General features: G+C 39.9%; 1 protein-coding gene across 1 annotated transcript in view; it reads right to left on the reverse strand.

The window, feature by feature from the left end:
• Positions 1 to 18,227, reverse strand: part of SEMA3D (semaphorin 3D) — a 148,311-nt gene that overhangs the window by 19,716 nt on the left and 110,368 nt on the right. Inside the window, exons 9-13 of the mRNA XM_058805919.1 lie at positions 16,896 to 17,010; positions 16,386 to 16,455; positions 14,229 to 14,373; positions 3,742 to 3,964; positions 640 to 728 (exon numbers count right to left, since the gene is read on the reverse strand). Coding sequence (XP_058661902.1) covers positions 640 to 728; positions 3,742 to 3,964; positions 14,229 to 14,373; positions 16,386 to 16,455; positions 16,896 to 17,010 — 642 coding nt within the window. The remainder of the gene's footprint in view (positions 1 to 639; positions 729 to 3,741; positions 3,965 to 14,228; positions 14,374 to 16,385; positions 16,456 to 16,895; positions 17,011 to 18,227) is intronic.

Below are 18,227 nucleotides of genomic sequence, written 5' to 3' on the forward strand. Positions count from 1 at the left end.
CTAAAGTTAGTCAGAAATTGTGCCTGTGCAACAAAAGAATCTTGGGCTTTTCACAAGCTGTATTTATGAAGAAGTTCATTGGTGTTAGCAGGGTTCCAGTTACAGAATAACCAAATCAAAATAGTCAAAAATACTGAGTCAGTCTTCACCAATAAATAAAGGCACACTGATAATCAAAACTAACTTATTTTTATTTTCCTTATGCTTTCAATTCCCAATGTTGCTATTTGAAAGGATTTCTCTGCACCATGGAATTTTGTGTGCTTGTCTTTTAAAAATTATGATTGTACCTAGAATACTGTCAATGCCAATTGGGTCATAGAAAATTTTACATTAAAAATAGAATACTACTATTTTAATATGTATAAATAATAAAAAATGTGGACTCATAATAAGATTTCAAACTAGAACAAAGCAGGCTAAATGACACTTTCTATTTGAAAAATCACGGTCTGTTTGGTTTTGGACATTTTTCAATTGACTTGCCCAAAGAATACCAAGGCATTTAAAAATTTACGTAGTGTCCCTCTGGAAACTTGAATGAGTTCCAGTAAACAAGCAAGCAGACAGACAAAGCCAGTTTGGGCCACCAAGTCCCCTGAACAATATTTAATTGATGTTGTGGCTATTCATGCTTACCTTGAATATCTGCAGCTCTTCCAGGACCACCTCCTCCTTGGTCCACTTCTCCTTTGTGATACTCACAACCTTCAGGACTGTGCCTACATCTGAAACAAATGTGAAACCTCATGTAAAACCCTCAGGTATGTTTCAATAGGTGTAGGCCACTCCATTTCCTGCCCTGGAGATAAAGCTAATCCATGAAGGATGCTGCTTTCCAACCACTGCATCCCCTGCTGCCTGCAGAGCTCTCTCCATACAGGGCAGTTATGGTTTCACTGCATGGCTGAGCCCACACAGTCACAGCCGGCTCCTGGCAGGGATGGTCCAGCTCTCCTGCTGCACAAACGCACAGACACAGACCAGCATGTCCATGCTGCCAGCTACAAGCTTCTGCACATTTCCCTGAGCCAGAACTGGGGCCCACCTGACCCCAAAGAGAACTGGCTCAGGGGACTAAACTGGCAGAAAATTATTTCCTCTTTTTTGTAGAATTCATTTGTTTCCAGTATAGCTCCTTAATCGGAAGTAAACTTCATTTTAATGCAATGAGTTAAGCAATGTACTTTTGAAATTTATTTTTTCATTTAAGGATTTTTTTTTAAGAACCCAACTTCATTCAGCATCAAAATTTTAATTCATTCATTACTTCTTAGGAGTCATCTAGAGATTTTTTTAAAGTTAAATCTATTCATCAATTTTAACCTGGATTCTTGCTTGGTGAAAAAAATAGCTGCTCATTTCATGTCAGAGCATTACACATTAGTGAACCTTGAATGGCCTGAAAAAGAGCTCAGAAATTGCTCAGGGGAAGTGGGTTGGGTGCTGGGATGTGGGAATGATGCAGTGCAGCTGAGCCCTAAGCTCTACACATAGCAGTGAAATAATGAAAAATAATACATTATAAAGGAAAGAATGAGATTTTCATTCTTCTTTTCCCAAACTACTGAAGTTCATATTACCAATCAAAGTAAAATTATTACAGTTTGCCTTATGAATTAGAGGTTCTTTCCAGAGTTTGTTTGACATAATTGCCAAAGTGCACATGTACAAGTTGGCTGTGTACATTCAAACATATAATAAGCTACTGATCTTCTGCTGCTCAACATCTCCAGGGTTATTTGTTATATCCCTATTCAGTCTCTCTATATAACTGAAATTTTATCTTTGAGTTAATTTCTTTCCTTACAATGAGTTTAGAGGATAAAACAGAAGAAAACCACGCACCTACAGAAAAGAAAACTCACTTTTAAAGAAGGCATTGCAGAAAAATAAATGTCTGCATATTGTGGAGTGCCATCTAGTGACTGCATGGTACTTGCTGTCCTTGACACCTCTAAACCAGACTACTTACACTTCAAGTGTTTCTCTTAGTGCCAGGTAGGAACAGTTAGCCTCGGAGTATTCAATTGCAGGTCTCTCAATATAATTTTATTTCTACAAAAAACTTTAAAATGGAGGACACCAAACACGTGAAAGCAGCCTCTACGGCCACTTAAAGAATATTTTGTACATTTTTACAAGTGAACTCATCTTCTCAGACAGCTAAATTTCAAATTATTTCTTCTCACTCTTATCACAAGGAAAATAAGTTGCAGTGAGCATTCCCAAATCCCAGGCATCACACCGTTTGGGAAGGAGTTCCTTTTACTTTGTTGACTATATTAATACTGCTCTCAGAAAGCAACAAGGATTTTCCATCTTCATCATGCCTAAAGCTCATCCCCAGCCCTTTCAGCCACTTTAATGGTCTTTTTGAATGAAACTGTGCTTTTTTCTCTGACACCACTGTACTAACTTGGGACCACAGAGGGTCTGTGACATTCTCTGGTTTTGGAAGACAAGGGTTGTGAAACCAATTTTGCAGAAAGACATAAAAGTTTTGAAAGAGAGGCTATCTCCAGACTCCTGTGCAGGGTAGCACAGGTAGAAAACTTCAAGGCTGAGCCAACCCACGTTACAAGAGATGATGCCCTCTGACAATTCACTCCTTTCCTCAAGTTACTTCAGAATACCCACACATCAAATTGTGCTATATGATAGAATTTGCTAACAAGCCAGATAAAATGCTGGGCAATCCAATAGCACTGGGGTGGGATTCAAACTGAAATCCTAATTTCCCTGCAGCTCATGGCAGTAGTTCATCCAATGCACTTGGATAAACCTTGCCACCTCTATGTACCTCAGTTTCACCTTCTCTGAGTGGGGCATAATGGCAATGACCTCCTTACTAAAGCACTCAGATCTACCAGTGGAAAGTGCCTTGTAATACCTATACAGAATGAGAGTGAGACAATGTTGGATTATGAAATTAGAACAAAAAATCCCAGTGGAGTAATGTGGTAGATTATTACTTCAGAAATGTTATGAATAGGTATATTCATATTCCTTAGTACACCTTGCTGTAGGGTGATTCATCCAGTGATTCTAAATTTAATTACTATGGGAAAACTAAGCCTTTTCCTTAAGGCATTTGTCTATTATAAAAATGTAAATAGACAAATAATTATCCATAGAAAAACAGCAAAGCAGTTTTTTTCCCTGACAGAACAGTTTAACCTCTCTCTGTTCAATCCTGGTTGTCACATTTGGAGCTATCATGTTGCTAATTTGTATCTTTAAAATTAGTTGAGTAGAACTGTTGCCTTAGGCTCAATTTGAAATCCTTAACTGCTCAGCATCACATGAGATAAAATGCTGAAGCATCATGTCACTATTGATAATAGGAAATGCTCCTTGAAGCTATCAAGGTAATTTCTTTTACTTTTAATAGTTTTATTGATGTGCTTTCAGCAGGATGTGAGACTACCATGTAATGTAAAGACAGGTAGCACTTGGAGGGCAAGGAAGTTCAGGTACTCTGACCCCTAAATGGTTAATCACCCAGGCAGCAGGAGGCATTTAAATCCCAACAGCAGTAATATCCTGAACTGACAAATTAATTTAATTTAAGCATTTGCAAGGAGAGCTGGATCAGAACCAGGAGCACCTACATGCTTCCTGAAGCTGTATGCATAGGAAAAAGATGTTAATCTAGAGTTTATTCAGGACCTACTGGACTAAAGCTGCTCTAAAAGGACAGGGTCTGTGCAGAATGACACTGGAAGCTCTCTCTCATACCTGTTCCTAGGAAAATGACATCGTACTGGCCATCCTCTGCCATGACGTGGTCCACCACGATCTGCGTGAGGCGATAGTCCACGTTGATGCGCGTGAACACGGGCGCGCCCGTCACCGGGTACACGGCCTTGTGCATCAGCGGGTGCCGCCGGATGAAGCTGATCACCTCATCAGGGAAGTCCCTGGTGGACTTTATGAGCGGGTCGTAGGTTTTACTGGGACACTGAGGGACACAGAAAAGGAGATGAGAGGAATTTTAGGGAAGAAGTGCAATTAGAGATCAAGGTTTCCACAATAACATTTGCAAAGCTGGTAATGATCGTATTTTTGAGTGGTTCTTCTCATCCCAAAGCAGCACTTGGTCACCAATACCTCATTTTTTGAAAGAACTGCTTTAAAACCAGAGAAATTCCCATGATGGGCTGAATATGGGTGCAGAGAATTTCACCCCCTTGTCCCCTGCCACACTCAGAGCCATAACACCACGTTTGGTGTTTTACAGAGACAAGGAGAGGAAAGGAGACCTGTCATGCTCTGTAGGATTCACTTTAACCGTACTAGCAGCACTGTTAAATTTGTGCTGGTACCAGAGCAGAGCCAACAGCAAGCCTGGGCTGCCCTCCCGTGGCTGCTGCAGGAGGAGCACATGTACTTGAAGTGCAGCATCTAAAGGTTTTTCTGCTTTTAGTGTTTCTGTTCCTTTTTCCAAAGCTGCCTGAGTTTCTGCTTTTGGCCTGAAATCAGAGGCCACAGCTTTTCCCTGTATATGGCCTGAAATAAATTCCTTTTCAGTGAACTGTACTTCCTACACATCACATTTATTTTTTTCCAAAAAAGGTGTATTGTCCAGACACCAGAAAATCCCTGTGGCTCATTATTTCTCAAAATTTACTTCCTTACTCATTCACTGAGCTGACACTCAGGCCCATGGCTTAGCTGCTGCAGCATCCTTTTCTCTAGATTTTAACAGCACAGTCTCATCCTCTTCTGCTCCTTTAGACACTTCTTCATGCTGGGGTTCACTCCCATCCCTAATAGACCCCTACTGACAAACTGGTCACTCCACCTGTTTCTTTTGCTTACACAAAGTTGGTTCCAACACATCTTGCCTGAAGACCACTCACAAACCTACCTCTTCACCTCCTTCAGATTTTTCCCTTCTGAGCCTTTTTTTGGGGTAAGCCCAAGTACATATGTGCAAGGTGGCTTATTTTGGTGACCCACAATCTCTCATCACCTGTCTTTGTTTTCTTTCCACAACTGTTTGCATCTCTTTTCTGTCCCTTCTTTTACAATCAGTCTCAAATCCAAGCCTGAGAAAACTTCTGTTTTGAATCTGGATGCATCTAGATATGTCACTAGGGAATTAAAATTCTGGGTGAGATGAACTGGACACATTATTCCAGTTGGTGACAACTTTTCACATAGGAACTATTCATTGCTGCTTTTTAATAGTTCTTGGTGAAGCAATGCCTGTATTTACTGCCAGGTGGAGCTCTAACACAGCCTGTGAAGAAAGAAATGGGATGTGCTAATACCTCTGTACTCTATCAAGAGTAAGTTGTGTGGTGAAGTTGCTCCACAGTTCTCCTTCATAGCAATGTTTGAGAGAAGACTTTAGTTCACATTCCCAACAACCCAGTTTGACATGTATTGAACCTATGGTGCCAGTTAAGGGCTTGTGGTTAGAATTTCTTCCACTATGTAAGGTAGAGTAACAACTAAACACTAATTTCTGACTGAGGGAAAAGCTTCACAGAAGTATCTGAGACTATGTGAATATTCAGAAACAAAACAGGCCAGCAAAGCACAGACCAGCTGATGTTATACATCCACATCTATGGCCACATCTGAAATGTCTGTTGGGGTCAGTTCCTGGTCTATCTTAGACCCCAAACACTGCCACAGCACTGCCACGGGGAAGGTGACACTTGGAGCATGCCTAAACTACAGCAAAGCCCAACTCAACATTAAACAAAAGACTAACCAGGGGTCTGCACTTGAACCTGACCTCTGCTTTTAGTTAACAGAGCTGTAGCCCCAGTGATTTAAGAGTCTGTAGCTTATTTCCATTCCTTGCTTGAACTGAATGTTATGGCTATCTAGAGAGCTAACAGACTTTGTGCAAGTGTCCATTTACTTAGTGCTGTTTCAGACTGTGGGAGTTAAGTCTCTGCATGCCCATCTTCATAATGGATCTGAAATAACTGATTGAAAAGCATCTTAAGCCCCTGGATCACCTAATAGCTTTTGGCAATTTCCCCGTGGACAGCAAACCTGTGCCAATTTGAATTAAGATAAATTCCATCACACAGTCATTTCTGTTTCATTGTACAATTCCATTTATAGCTGTGAAAGAACAGACAAGAAAAAGAAAAAAAAGGGTTGCATTGTCATGTAATAACCACCCAAAAAACATTCCTTGAAGATACAGTCCAATACAAGTAAGAAAGAAGAAAAGGAAAGTCCTGTTGAAAAAAACAGTTCCACTGGAAACACATATTGCAGGCAGCAATCCCTAGGGGCTTTGTGCCAGCACTCCTATAAGAACTTCACCCTCTGGCTTGCTGGGTATCATCTCCCACATTCTGTTTTCTGCTGTGCTTTTACACAGTCTTTGCAAGGCTACATCCTTGCATTGGGCTGTATTCAGCTTGGCTTTTGAAGAGAACAAGATCAGTTCTTGTTAAAATAATTTCACAAAGAAATATTACTTTGGGACAAAAATTAGACTTTGGGATTCAAAAATTATGTTTATCTTTAGAGGTGTGGAAAAAATGGTTTTTTGGATAAATACAGAGAAATTTGATAACTTTAATTGTCTTTGAATCAGAGTTTTGCATGAATTTATTCTTGTAAAGGATGAGAAACAAATTCACCTCTTCAGCTTCCCAACCATGCAGTAACTCTCTTCCCCTCACAGTGGACTACAGGTTGATTTTCCCCATATGTTCCTTTTCTGTGGTTATGCTCTCACTCATTACTCAGAGTGACCATCTACAACTACTGGAAATGTGCTGACTGCTCACCTATTAACAACTCAATTCCAGAAGCCCATTTCTATGTGAAAAATAGAAATGGGAGTAGCCCCTTCAGTCTTAAAGATCTCCTAGATTTTTGCCAAAAATCCATCATCGGAAGAAGATGAGAGCAGTGACATCACTCACCAAAAACCACTGGGATGAAATTTCTGACAATATGGAACTACAGAGCTGCTACAGTAATCCCAAAGGCCCAAACCCTGCCATGCACGATACAGGGAAATCTTCTGCCAGCTTGCATAGTTAATTTAGTAAAAATAAGGACTAAGGGTTTGATCCAGAGATCTGCTTCAGTCAACAGGGTCTTTTCCAATGATTTCAGTGGGCTTTGGACCCTATCCTAAGACAGCATGACCACCAAGAACAGCTGGGCAGGTGTGACTGTTATCCTTGGCCAGGGGAGTTATTTCCAGAGGCATCACTCACTGTGGCATGATGGATGGAACAGGGGAATCAGAGAGTCGTTTTGGCCACCCTTTGGCAAAGTTCTCAGGCAGTTTTTTAAAGCTGTGTCCACCCATCACTGCAGAACAATTCCTGTAGGCCTGTGCTTCCTTTCCTAGCAATCAGTAGGATGTAGGATGGTCAAGTGGGTGAGTGAAACAACCTTTCATGTCTGAAAATGTGAGTTCACATCCTGTTGCAGGTCTCATGACAGCAGTACTGGGTTCTCTGCCCAGTTCATAGTTCATTTATTCACATCATCAGCACCAGATGCTGTCTCAGATATGTGACATCTCCCACTGGGAACAATAAGATACTGGTTTTTATATCAAATGTCACAGGAGTAGGTTGGCAGAGTTGTTTCATGTGGACTACAAGAGAATCTGGCTTCATAAAAGTTCTCATAACACTATCACTGTGCTCTCTCAGCACCTTCAGCTTTTGCTGTAGGGTGGGATTCATCTCACCTGATCTAGATTTTAATCTTGGCTGCATGTGAACTGTGCAAAAGAGCAGCTTCTCTTCTCATAGAAGCCTATCTTTCTCTTTCTAGAGAATTCTAAACAAGCAGCTCAGATTTGATGCTCTTCATCTAGATAGCTGATATCAAACAAAATTAATCATATGATATCAGTCAAGTTCCTACCACTAGACAAGAGTTTTGCAAGAAGCTTGTTCACCATATAATCTATTCTTCAGAGGTTGCTTAGGCCTTTGCTGCCATAAATAATAAATTGATAAAAATATATGTGACAGAAATATAATCAATATATAAAATATAATATATAAATACAAAAAATAAATAAAATGTATGTGTCAGAAGGATAAAACAAAACTAGACAACCACCCAAAACAAACAAACAAACAAACAAACAAACAAACACCCCCAAACCCAACAGAAACAGAGTTGGAAGTGCTAAAGGCATCTCTATTCAACTGTTGTATAAACTCTATGGGCATAAACCTTTTGAAAAATCAATAGTTACTTAAATTTATTGAAATGCCTTCTGTGTGAGCTCAGTTTGACAGTAATCACTCTGGACTACGTCCTGATCCCACGTGATCTACAAAGATGCCTTCTCTTCCCTCACCTGTTATTTGTATGAATGTGGTCACACAGTGGCAAGTTAAGACTAATCTTTCTTAAATAAAAGCAAATACACACTAAATTAACACCACCACACATTTGTAAGCTTTTCTCCTTTTTTCACTTGTCTTATTAAATTTGCAGCTTAGCAGAGTGCTGGATGTGTGGATCTCACACAATGCTGAGACATACAGTGTGACTGTGTTAACATTATGTGGGAAACGTGGCCAAGTTTCTCAAAAGCTGGTGCCAGAAGCTGGGCTCCTAAATAAACCTCCAATTTGCCAAACTGGATAGTGCTTCACACCATCTAGTGAACTCAGTAAGAGCTGCTGGATCTAACATCTATTAAAATGGTGGCAATTATTTGGGAATCTAGCTACAAGGTATGTCAACACATATCCTTTTCATTAATGATGCATCTGAAGTTCAGCAGTGCTGGTGTCTCCTGACAAACTAAAAAGAGAATGTTGTTCCCTGGGAACCTCAAAAGGGTTTCTATTACAAGTGTGTTGAAAATCCCAGTTTAAATATGTCTTGTCACATGTATCCTGAGACCCACTTAACACTGTGACTCAAGCAGCTTCAGGGTAGGGTAGATTGATTATACTGAGTGAAGCAGGCATCTGCTTGCTTTTATGATGTCCAGGCTGGGAATATTTATGGATTTCACAAGGACAACTGAGAACCATGCCAGCAAATCACTCTTGTGAGTACTGGAAGTACCCAGTATGAAATATGAAAGAGTGAAGTATTTCTTAAATCTCCCCCATAGCAGGGAATTAGATGTCTTAGTCTGGGCTTCCCTCCTTGAGCAGGCGTCCCTTGTCCTGGGAACTCCTTGCTCCTTCATTAATTGAAGGTGTTTTACTTTTCATAGGTTAATTATCTCTTATCTTAGCCAAAACTAGTAACTAACAAAACTAGTAACTTAAGTCTTCCAGGCTCTGTATAAGTTGTCTTATCACTGATTCATCAAGCAAACAGCAGATAAAATAGAGGAATTACCTTCATCCTCTCACTTCTGTGATAAATGGGGACCTCCAACACAGCCAATGCACTGAAGATGGAACTTGGGCTCCTGAGAGGCCTAAACACCATGTGGCTTCTTTTCTGTAGACTGATCAGAGCTTCTCACTCCATTCTGCATTAGTCTGTAATGTCTACAAAATCCCTAAATGCTCTCTACAAGATGAGTGCCAGGAGGACTGAACACTCCATGGGGAGACTTTCACAGTAACCTTGAAGCTCCTCAGTGAGCCTGGAGGAAGGCTGGGGTGAGGGGAACAAATTAGGTTTGTAGGAGAAAAAAAACAGTGCCAATTTTAAATGGAATCAAAGTCACTCTTCCCTTGCAACAAAAAGCACAAACAAAACAAACAAAAATTTTAAGTCCCCTATTATTTTTTAAATGGTTGTATCCCATTGTTTGTGCAAGATTTGTTTCTGGGTTTTTTCTTGAGCACTTTGTATTGCTTTTCCATTTAAAACACCTGTGCCCTTGATAGAAAAAGCTGAGAAAATTGAGCATTAATCTGAGACTAGCTGAGCTGAGACCAGCAGGATGAGTGAACTTGACTTTGCAAGTGGCACTTTTCAATTCTCTGCTGACCTCCAACATGAGGAAAGGTGACAAGGTTTGCAACGTTGCAAAAGGCTGTTACAAGCTGGAAGGTGATTCATGTTGTGGAAAACAGGTTGGTAAGTAACAGGAGGTGTAGGAGGCTTTCTGAGGAAAATAAAACCATGAAGTGAAACATTTCACTTAATTAAGCTGCCCTATTTTACAGTAGGGAGATCAAAGGAGAGAGGAATTGGAGAAGCAAAGAATGCTGTCTGTCCCATAAAAGATAGGTGAAAGGGGAAGATAAGCCTAAAAATAACAAGGGCAACCTTAAATGTTTTATGAACAAGCTTATTAAAGCAGCAAAACTAACCAGAAGGGAGGACAAGGGAGGCTTTTGGCAGGCAGTATTTCTCTGTGGCACAGCCAAGTCCCAGTGCACACCACATCTTGATCAGCCTGCACGCTGGACTACCAGAAGAAATAAAGGAAGGGGTTCCACTGAAGAAAGGAAGAGAAAGCAACTGAGAGAAAAGAAGATGAAGAAGGATGAAGCTGAGTCAGGGGAGGTTTAGGTCTGGGTGATGGAAACCTGATGGAAAAGTTTATTCACCCACAGGGTGGCTGGGCACTGGAACAGGCTCCCCAGAGAAGTGGTCACAGCCTGACGGAGCTCTGGAAGCATTTGGACAATGTTCTCATGGACATCCTGTGACTCCTGGGTGCCCTGCACAAGCCCAGAAGTTGAACTCCATGATCCAAATGGGTGTCTTCCAGCTCAGTGGATTCTATGATTCTAAGATTCCATGATTACAGGAAAATCTGAGGGGTTGTAAGGGAACTCATTTAATAAAAAGAAAACACAAAGACTTCAAGAGACCAGGACCATATTCAGATCTGGAGTAGAAAGAGGTGAGACATAAAACTCTGTAAATGGACAAGAGCAATGTGTTGGGCTGCTGCTTCTTCTTGCACCTAAATGACACAGACTGCCAGGTTCTTATTTTGCTCATTCAGATGTTTGTTTTGATCTTTTGACAAATCAGATCAGACCCACCAAAACACTTGCTGTTGTCCTGGCTAGCATTTAACAGTCCTGCATTCTGCAGTAGATCCCAATGAGTGTTAATCTGCATCTTTAAATACTGACATTTCTCTAAAAGTCTGATCTTAACAATATTTACTCATCATCAATGAAATGAGTATGACTCCTGTGTACCCCATCAGAATTTCCAAATGGGCACTATGAGTTGCTGTGATACTGCAATTCCTACAGCTCAATAAATAAACGAGAAAAGTTTTCTTGCTCCTAATTCACTGAAAATCTTGTTCAAATGCAGTCTGTGATTTCTAGGACGGCATTATGAAAACTCTGCTTCAGAATACAGAACACATTTTAACGGAAATTCTCCATGGTTTCTTTATTAATGGACAGTTTCCTGAGAGAAACCCTAAAAGACTGGAATAAAACTGGATTTGTTATCTGGGGACAGCTGCAGATATACAAGTCCAATTTTTTAAACAGCCAAAGCAGATAGAGCAAAAGCTCCCTTGGTTTTCAACTCACTCTTTGTGTCGGGGCTGTCTGCTTCATGCTCTTCTTTCTGTCTCTTTTTATTTTCACCTTCCAAATGGAAACAGATTTGAAGCCTTGCCACTGTTTAATTCCCATTATTTCCACTTGCACTTTAATACCGCTGAGAGAAGTTAAAGAGCTGTATGCTCTGCAGTGTGAGTGGTGTGGAGTGTGCCAGAAGGCCCTGCCACCATGTCCAGGGGTGTTTTGATGACAGCAGAGGGCAGACAGAGCCTGCCACAGCCCAGGGACATGGGCAGAGTGCTGCTGCCTGAACCCACTCAGCATTGCAAAGGCATGATATCATGGTCATGCTGGGAGTTTATCTCACACACAAATTGCCACAGGAAGCATTTTGTCAAAATTTTAAAATCAAAGTAGTCACAGTCTCTATAGTGAGCAGCTTTATTTACTTAGGAGATAAAGGCAGCGGAGCAGAAAGTTAAATTAGGGTATGCAGTCTCCTGCTTCTGTATAAATGCTGAAAGGAAGTCAATGCATTTCTCAAAGCCAACCACCAAAAGAAATGCATTTCCATTTTTAGACTTTGGCAGTAACTTAAAGTATAGGAAATATAGAATCAGAGCAGTGTAAGCTATGCCAACTGTAGGCAACACTTACAAGGAGCTTAAATTTCAAAAATGTTCTAGCAACTCAAAAAAGGGTAGAATATCCCTCTGGCTTTGTTCTGAGCATTCCTGAACCACCTCACAGCTGACAAATATGACAAAATTAATCTTTAAGGAAAGCATTTCAGCATTCACACTGCAATGGTCTTCAAGGTTCAAGCTGCTTCTTTTCCTTGCCTTTTAGCACAGTACTGCTTGTCCAGATCCCACCCTAAATCCGTTCATATCCAAGTTTGGCAGAGCCCATCATGAGCCAAGAGCATGGCATGAATCTACTTATTTGGATTCCCTACATCAAACTACTGAGCCTCAAGTATTTTGCAATCCAGCTCACTAAGGGAACAGATAAAAAGTTATGCAGAAATAATTTACCTCATCTACATAGTAAATAGATAGGTATCTTTCTCCTGACAGCTTTCCTCAGTAAATCCACTTCCTTTCTCAGTCCTTGGTCAGACAAACTCCTACAGACTATGAAGGTTTGGAGGACTTTAAGATACTGTTTCCTCACAGCTGTTATCAGGTGCTTAAACGAAGCAGTTGGAGAGCTAAGGGCTGGCTTACAGAAAATATTTATCTTTAAACTTTCCAGCTTCTACAAAACTTGCAACCATGGATATTCAAATCAGCGATAATGATCAGCACTGACATGCTTCAGCATGGCACGTTTCCTTCCTTGAGAATCCCAGCTCAACCATGTGATGGCTAATACACTCAAAAATGCAATGAGCTTATGACCCGTCTATCTGTGCAAAGTGTTCATCCTTATGGAGCACTCTGAGTTTTTCAAGAGAGTTATTTTAATCTCTTTAGATGCCATGGGACCAGCTATTGTTCTCCTTGGCACCATTTTTGTAGCTAAAATTAAATTAATCGGATCTTCTTAACCAGCCGTGGAAGTTGCACACACACAAAAAAAAATTAAATTTAATCTTCTTTATGCGGGCACTGTGTATTTCACATGACAGAGAGATGCGTAAGCTGGCAATGCCAAAATTGTCCAAATAAGTTGAGATTTGCTCTATCAGGGCAGATCATGGGCAGGCCAAATTATGAGCTGTCCTGGTCTTTGGAGAGAGAGCTGCTCTGAGGCTCATCCTCAGCTGAAAGAAGGAATCAGCACCTGGGGCCGGACCTGCCGAGCGCTGGGACGACCATGCAGTTCAGCCCAGTGGAAGGATGAAGCAGGAAACACAGAGACACAGTGAAATGTGTGAAAATATGAACTAAATTAACTAGATAATGTGGCTTACTCCACTGCTGAGGTCAGAGAAATAGCACAGAAATGGCCACATGGCTTCTAGGCCACATCCAACACTGACAGCTCACGGCTGGCTGCCTAATATTTGTTCACTGAATACCGACCAAGAGGACGAAGAGCTATTCCAGATAAAATTGTTGCTCTTTTACTGTTTTATGTACAAAGAGTTGCCTAAAGTTGTGATGATGTTTTTAAAGTTGAAGTATTTTTTGAAAATACCATTTCTTCCTCATCTGTAATGTCGGCCTGTGCTTTCGAAATTTAATACTGTGACAGAAGTGGGAAAAGAAAACTTTAATGAGTTTTTCAGTTTTCTTCCTTGCTTTTAACTGCTACAACTGAGAGACTGGGGTTAAAAGTATTTCCAGATACCAAATTTCTCTCTTCTTCCTGTCACTTTTTATCACATAACATGTCCAGCAGTTAGCTCCTTATTTTACTTTAAAACACAGCATATGCACAGATAGACACAACAGAATTAGTGACACTATCACAATGATTTTAACAGACATGAAGGTAACAGAAATACAGATAAAAAACCTGTGATAACTATATAAAGAAATACTTTTGGCTTTTTATGAAGCATTGATGCCTTAGAGGTGATCCCAACAGACAGAAATATAGCTGTACAGTGGGAGACCACAATATGAGAAACAATCAGGAAAGAGTCTGGACACAGTGTTATCTCAGAGACATGGAAAAATGTATATTTATACACTTACAGTGTAGGTAGAAGTCTGAGCTATCAACAGAGGGGGAAGAGTTGAGAGGATAATTTGAAACATCCTGAGCGGAAAATACAAATTACCAGCCTGGGGAGGGACTGGTGTGAAACATGATTGCTTTCTGAGTACAACCAGAGTGTGTAATTAAGGAGAGACTCACTGTGCCAGGCCTGGGGTAGGGGATGCGGCCCTCGTACTGCACCCAGCGGTGATCGGCGCTCTCCTTGTGCGCGTAGGGGCCATTGAACACGGCCCTGATCTCGGCCATGCTGTACACACACACTGCAGAGCCCTTGAACACCGAGCTACAACGTGAAGAAGGATGAAACTGAGTCAGGAGAGGTTTAGGTTGGGTATCAGGAAAAGGTTATTCACCCAGAGGGTGGTGGGGCACTGGAACAGGCTCTGGACAATGTTCCCATGTACATCCCACGACTCCTCGGTGTCTTGCGCAGGCCCAGGAGTTGAACTCCATGATCCAAATGGGTCTCTTCCAGCTCAGTGGATTCTGTGATTCTAAGATTCCATGATTACAGGAAAACCTGAGGGGTTGTAAGGGCACTCATTTAACGTGGGCAGGCTGCAAACACCCCCGGTATCTCAGCCAGGGAGTCCCCAATGGGGCTGGGATCAACCCCACACCTGGCAGCTGATGTGCTGCTGAACATCAATGACCACAGGTCTGCTAACTACAGACATTTAATGCCACTGTTGTTGATGCCTAGAGAGGCTGACCTGGAACAGAGGCTAGACAGTGTTAAAGGAATAAAGTAGGTATTTATTAAAAGGCCTTCAAAGGATACATCTTGGGCAGTGCAAGAGCCTAGCTGGGGCTCTACCCAAGATGGACCAGTCACAAGTCTTCTCACTTTTATAAATTTTGGTCCATTTACATACTGGGATTAATTGTCCCATTACAGCTTTAGCTTATGCAGTCCCATCCTCACAGATTGCTCTCCTCAATTCCCTGCTGTTTATCCTTTTTGGGCCTGAAGCTGCAATGCTGTCCCTGGTTCTCAGGCTGGAAAATTATTCTTTTTGTATAACTGAACTGTGAAGAGAAGTTGCTAACACTTTATATGAAGTTCAGAGTTATACATTAAAGCAGTAGAGAATCTGGAAAATATGAAAGCTAGAACTTAAGGCATCATTGTTACAGTTTTAAGCTTTGCTCGGTTGAAACCTAGTTTGGCCTTTGGGACTACTTGATAGAGTGTTTTTTCTTCTAGTGGCTGACAGTCTCCAGCTATCATTCACTAGCTTTATTTTTACTAGCTATTTTAATTAGAATTTTATCCAATGAAGGATATTCATTTACATTGTGTTCACATCTAGAAGCCCATATATTAGTGATATAGGTGAGGTCCCTGAGAATTAAAAGTTGCATTGGAAAGACCAAAAAAACAAGATATAAAAATAAACACTTATTGAATTTTCATGCATTTTCCCTTTTAAAAATGTATTTGTCTAAAAAAATCTAAAACAGTTCAGTTTTCCAAAGAACACCATGCCAAGTTGCTGAGTAGCATGTACTTTAGTTGCTTGACAGACCATTTCACTTATTGTGCAATATTTACTTCAGTTTTAAAGTATTTTTTGTGGTATATATTCTAGACAGCTACTGTGGTTACTGCTTCTGAATTAAGGAGTGTCTTGGCAATTCCTCATTGTACTCGTACTCTTCAGCATTTGGCTAGTCATTATTTACACTAAATTCAAAGATTCTGGAGACAAAATAAAGAATTTTTAATTTTCTTTCTGACTTTTTATAGAGAGCACCTCACTATTGATCTGAAAGATCATTAATTAATTAGTGCAACCTCCTAAGATAAAGCTGGGTTATCCTTTCATTAACTCTGAACTATAAAATCATTCAACTATCAGTTTAAAGAATAATTTTGATACTAAGAAATAGCAATGTCAGTGTTGCTTACAGAAATGACGCTTCACAACAATCATTTGCCTAAAATTGTAACTATTGGTTGCTCAATAAATATTATAGAAATTTACAAATTCACTGGATGAAGCTGAAATAATCTAGTTTGCTTTTCATTGTTACAATTACATTACTTTTTATAATCACTCTCAAAAGATAGGCACACAAACAAATTAAGTTAGACATAATTTATTATTTCCAGTACTGAAAAATATTGTCCTCAATGACTACAACCCTGACACTGGACACCAAATTCCAGCAGTTCCTACTCTCAGGAATGAGGATCTAGTCTAGAAGACCTGAGAATATACAAAAGTATAAAAGTTCTGAGCAAGATCTTCATCATTTGTTTTCAGAGGCAAATACAATCCCAACACATACCTTGTTGTAGTGAAGACTCCATAAACAAGAGGGTTCCTCTCATCTCTTGTAGAAAGTAAGAATATATCTTCTGCAATGAGAAAAATATATTTGGGGATTTAAATTTTTTAGTTAAACATCCACTGACTATTTCTACATTAACCATCTGTAACTAGGAAATTCGTAAAAATATAACCAAGTTATATTTTTGTTGGAATTTTAGTTTCTGCCGTGTGAATTTGTAGCAATATTCTGAAATGTGTTCATTTGCAGATAGTGTGGGTTTTATATCAAATCAGATTTTTACTTTCCAGCTTTTGAGGGAAAGGGAAAAAGACTGTAATTCTGATCAGATAAGTATTAGTTATAACGAGGAACTTCTGATCAAAGTCAGAGGTATTACTAGCCCTGTTTGGAAGAAGATTCAAATCAAAACAAGACATATTGCTTCTATAAACCAGAGGGGGAAAAATTCCAACAAAAGCAGGTATTAGTAATGTCAAAATAAACATTAAAGAGAAATCAACTTACGCAGCTCATCGAAATGTGTGTCTGTCCCTTCAGGACCAGGTATGGAACACACAAGCCTGGCTTTCAGAAAAGTTGTCCACTTGTTTATTAGGCTTCTTTGGCCTCCCATATCATTCTAAAAAAAATAAAATGAAATTCTGGAATATTAAAAAAGGGCTTTAACACATGACAGCACAGTATTGACTGGCATCCTCTGATTCCACAGTTGACTCCAAAAACAACATAAAAATATTTTTTTTTTCATTTTCTTTTTCCTAGAAGTGTAGGAGAGCTTTGTCTAAGTATCTTCTGCAGTTACTTATCAGTAACTGCAGAAGATACTGCCCTTCAGAGAGAGGGCAACTCAAATTTTCTCATTATACCCAAAACTGATTGCGAAGTTCCTTCCCCGGGTTTTTAACTGGAATACTCATATCACATGACTTCCTGATCTCTGTGAGGCTAATCTTTATAATTAGTTGTTCTTCAAAATTCTTTACAAACCAAATAACAGAACAGAATATTTTTGATAGATTTTGCAAAAGAAAAATGAAAACTATATTCATCAACAGCTTACAATGCAAATACAGGACTGGGGTTTTTTTTTTGTGTACACAGTACAGAGAAAAATGCATTCCAGACAAAACCAAAGTCATATTATTCTGATAATCATTGTTACAGGAATATCAGTCTGTCGTCCTTCAACAGGGATTTTTTTCATTTATTTTACTATGGGTTTCCAAAACATAAGCATGCTTGCCCAAATTTCTATTAGCCACTGGAGAAAGAAATAATCTATAAATGATCTCTTGAAATTGGAATTACATCTCTGAGGGGTAAGTGACCTTCTACTGACTTGGATCAGCAGAGGTGTATGGATAGTAGATTTTAGAAGATTTAAATTTTAAGAAGCCAAATTGGGAGTTTGCTCATGTACTTCTTCCATGGAGTACATGAAGGACCCTGCTGGTTCCAAGCAGCAGAACTATTTAGGTTCTGCAAAGCTATTTGGCCCTCAGAACTCTTTACCCTAAAAATGGTAAGGGTAATGATATACCAGCAGGAACCAAGAATTGAAACACTTAAAAGAAATGTCATCACCAGCTGTAGCCTCCCAGCTGTAGGTTCTCAATGATTCCAGGAAGGTGCCTCCTCCCCTCAGTTATAAACTCTGAAGCTTAAGGGGTCTGTGCTGTAAGTTTAAGGACCACGAATTTAGCAATAAATATTCAGCCCCTTCAGATTCATAAGGAGAAATCACTTTTTTGTTAATTCACTTTGCAATCTGAAGGCACAGAACCAGCCAGAGTAGGAAATACCGAGGGGTGGGAATTACATGTCATCACCACATTT

The sequence above is a fragment of the Ammospiza caudacuta genome, chromosome 5 (genome assembly GCF_027887145.1).
Source record: "Ammospiza caudacuta isolate bAmmCau1 chromosome 5, bAmmCau1.pri, whole genome shotgun sequence".
Taxonomy (NCBI): Eukaryota; Metazoa; Chordata; class Aves; order Passeriformes; family Passerellidae; genus Ammospiza; species Ammospiza caudacuta.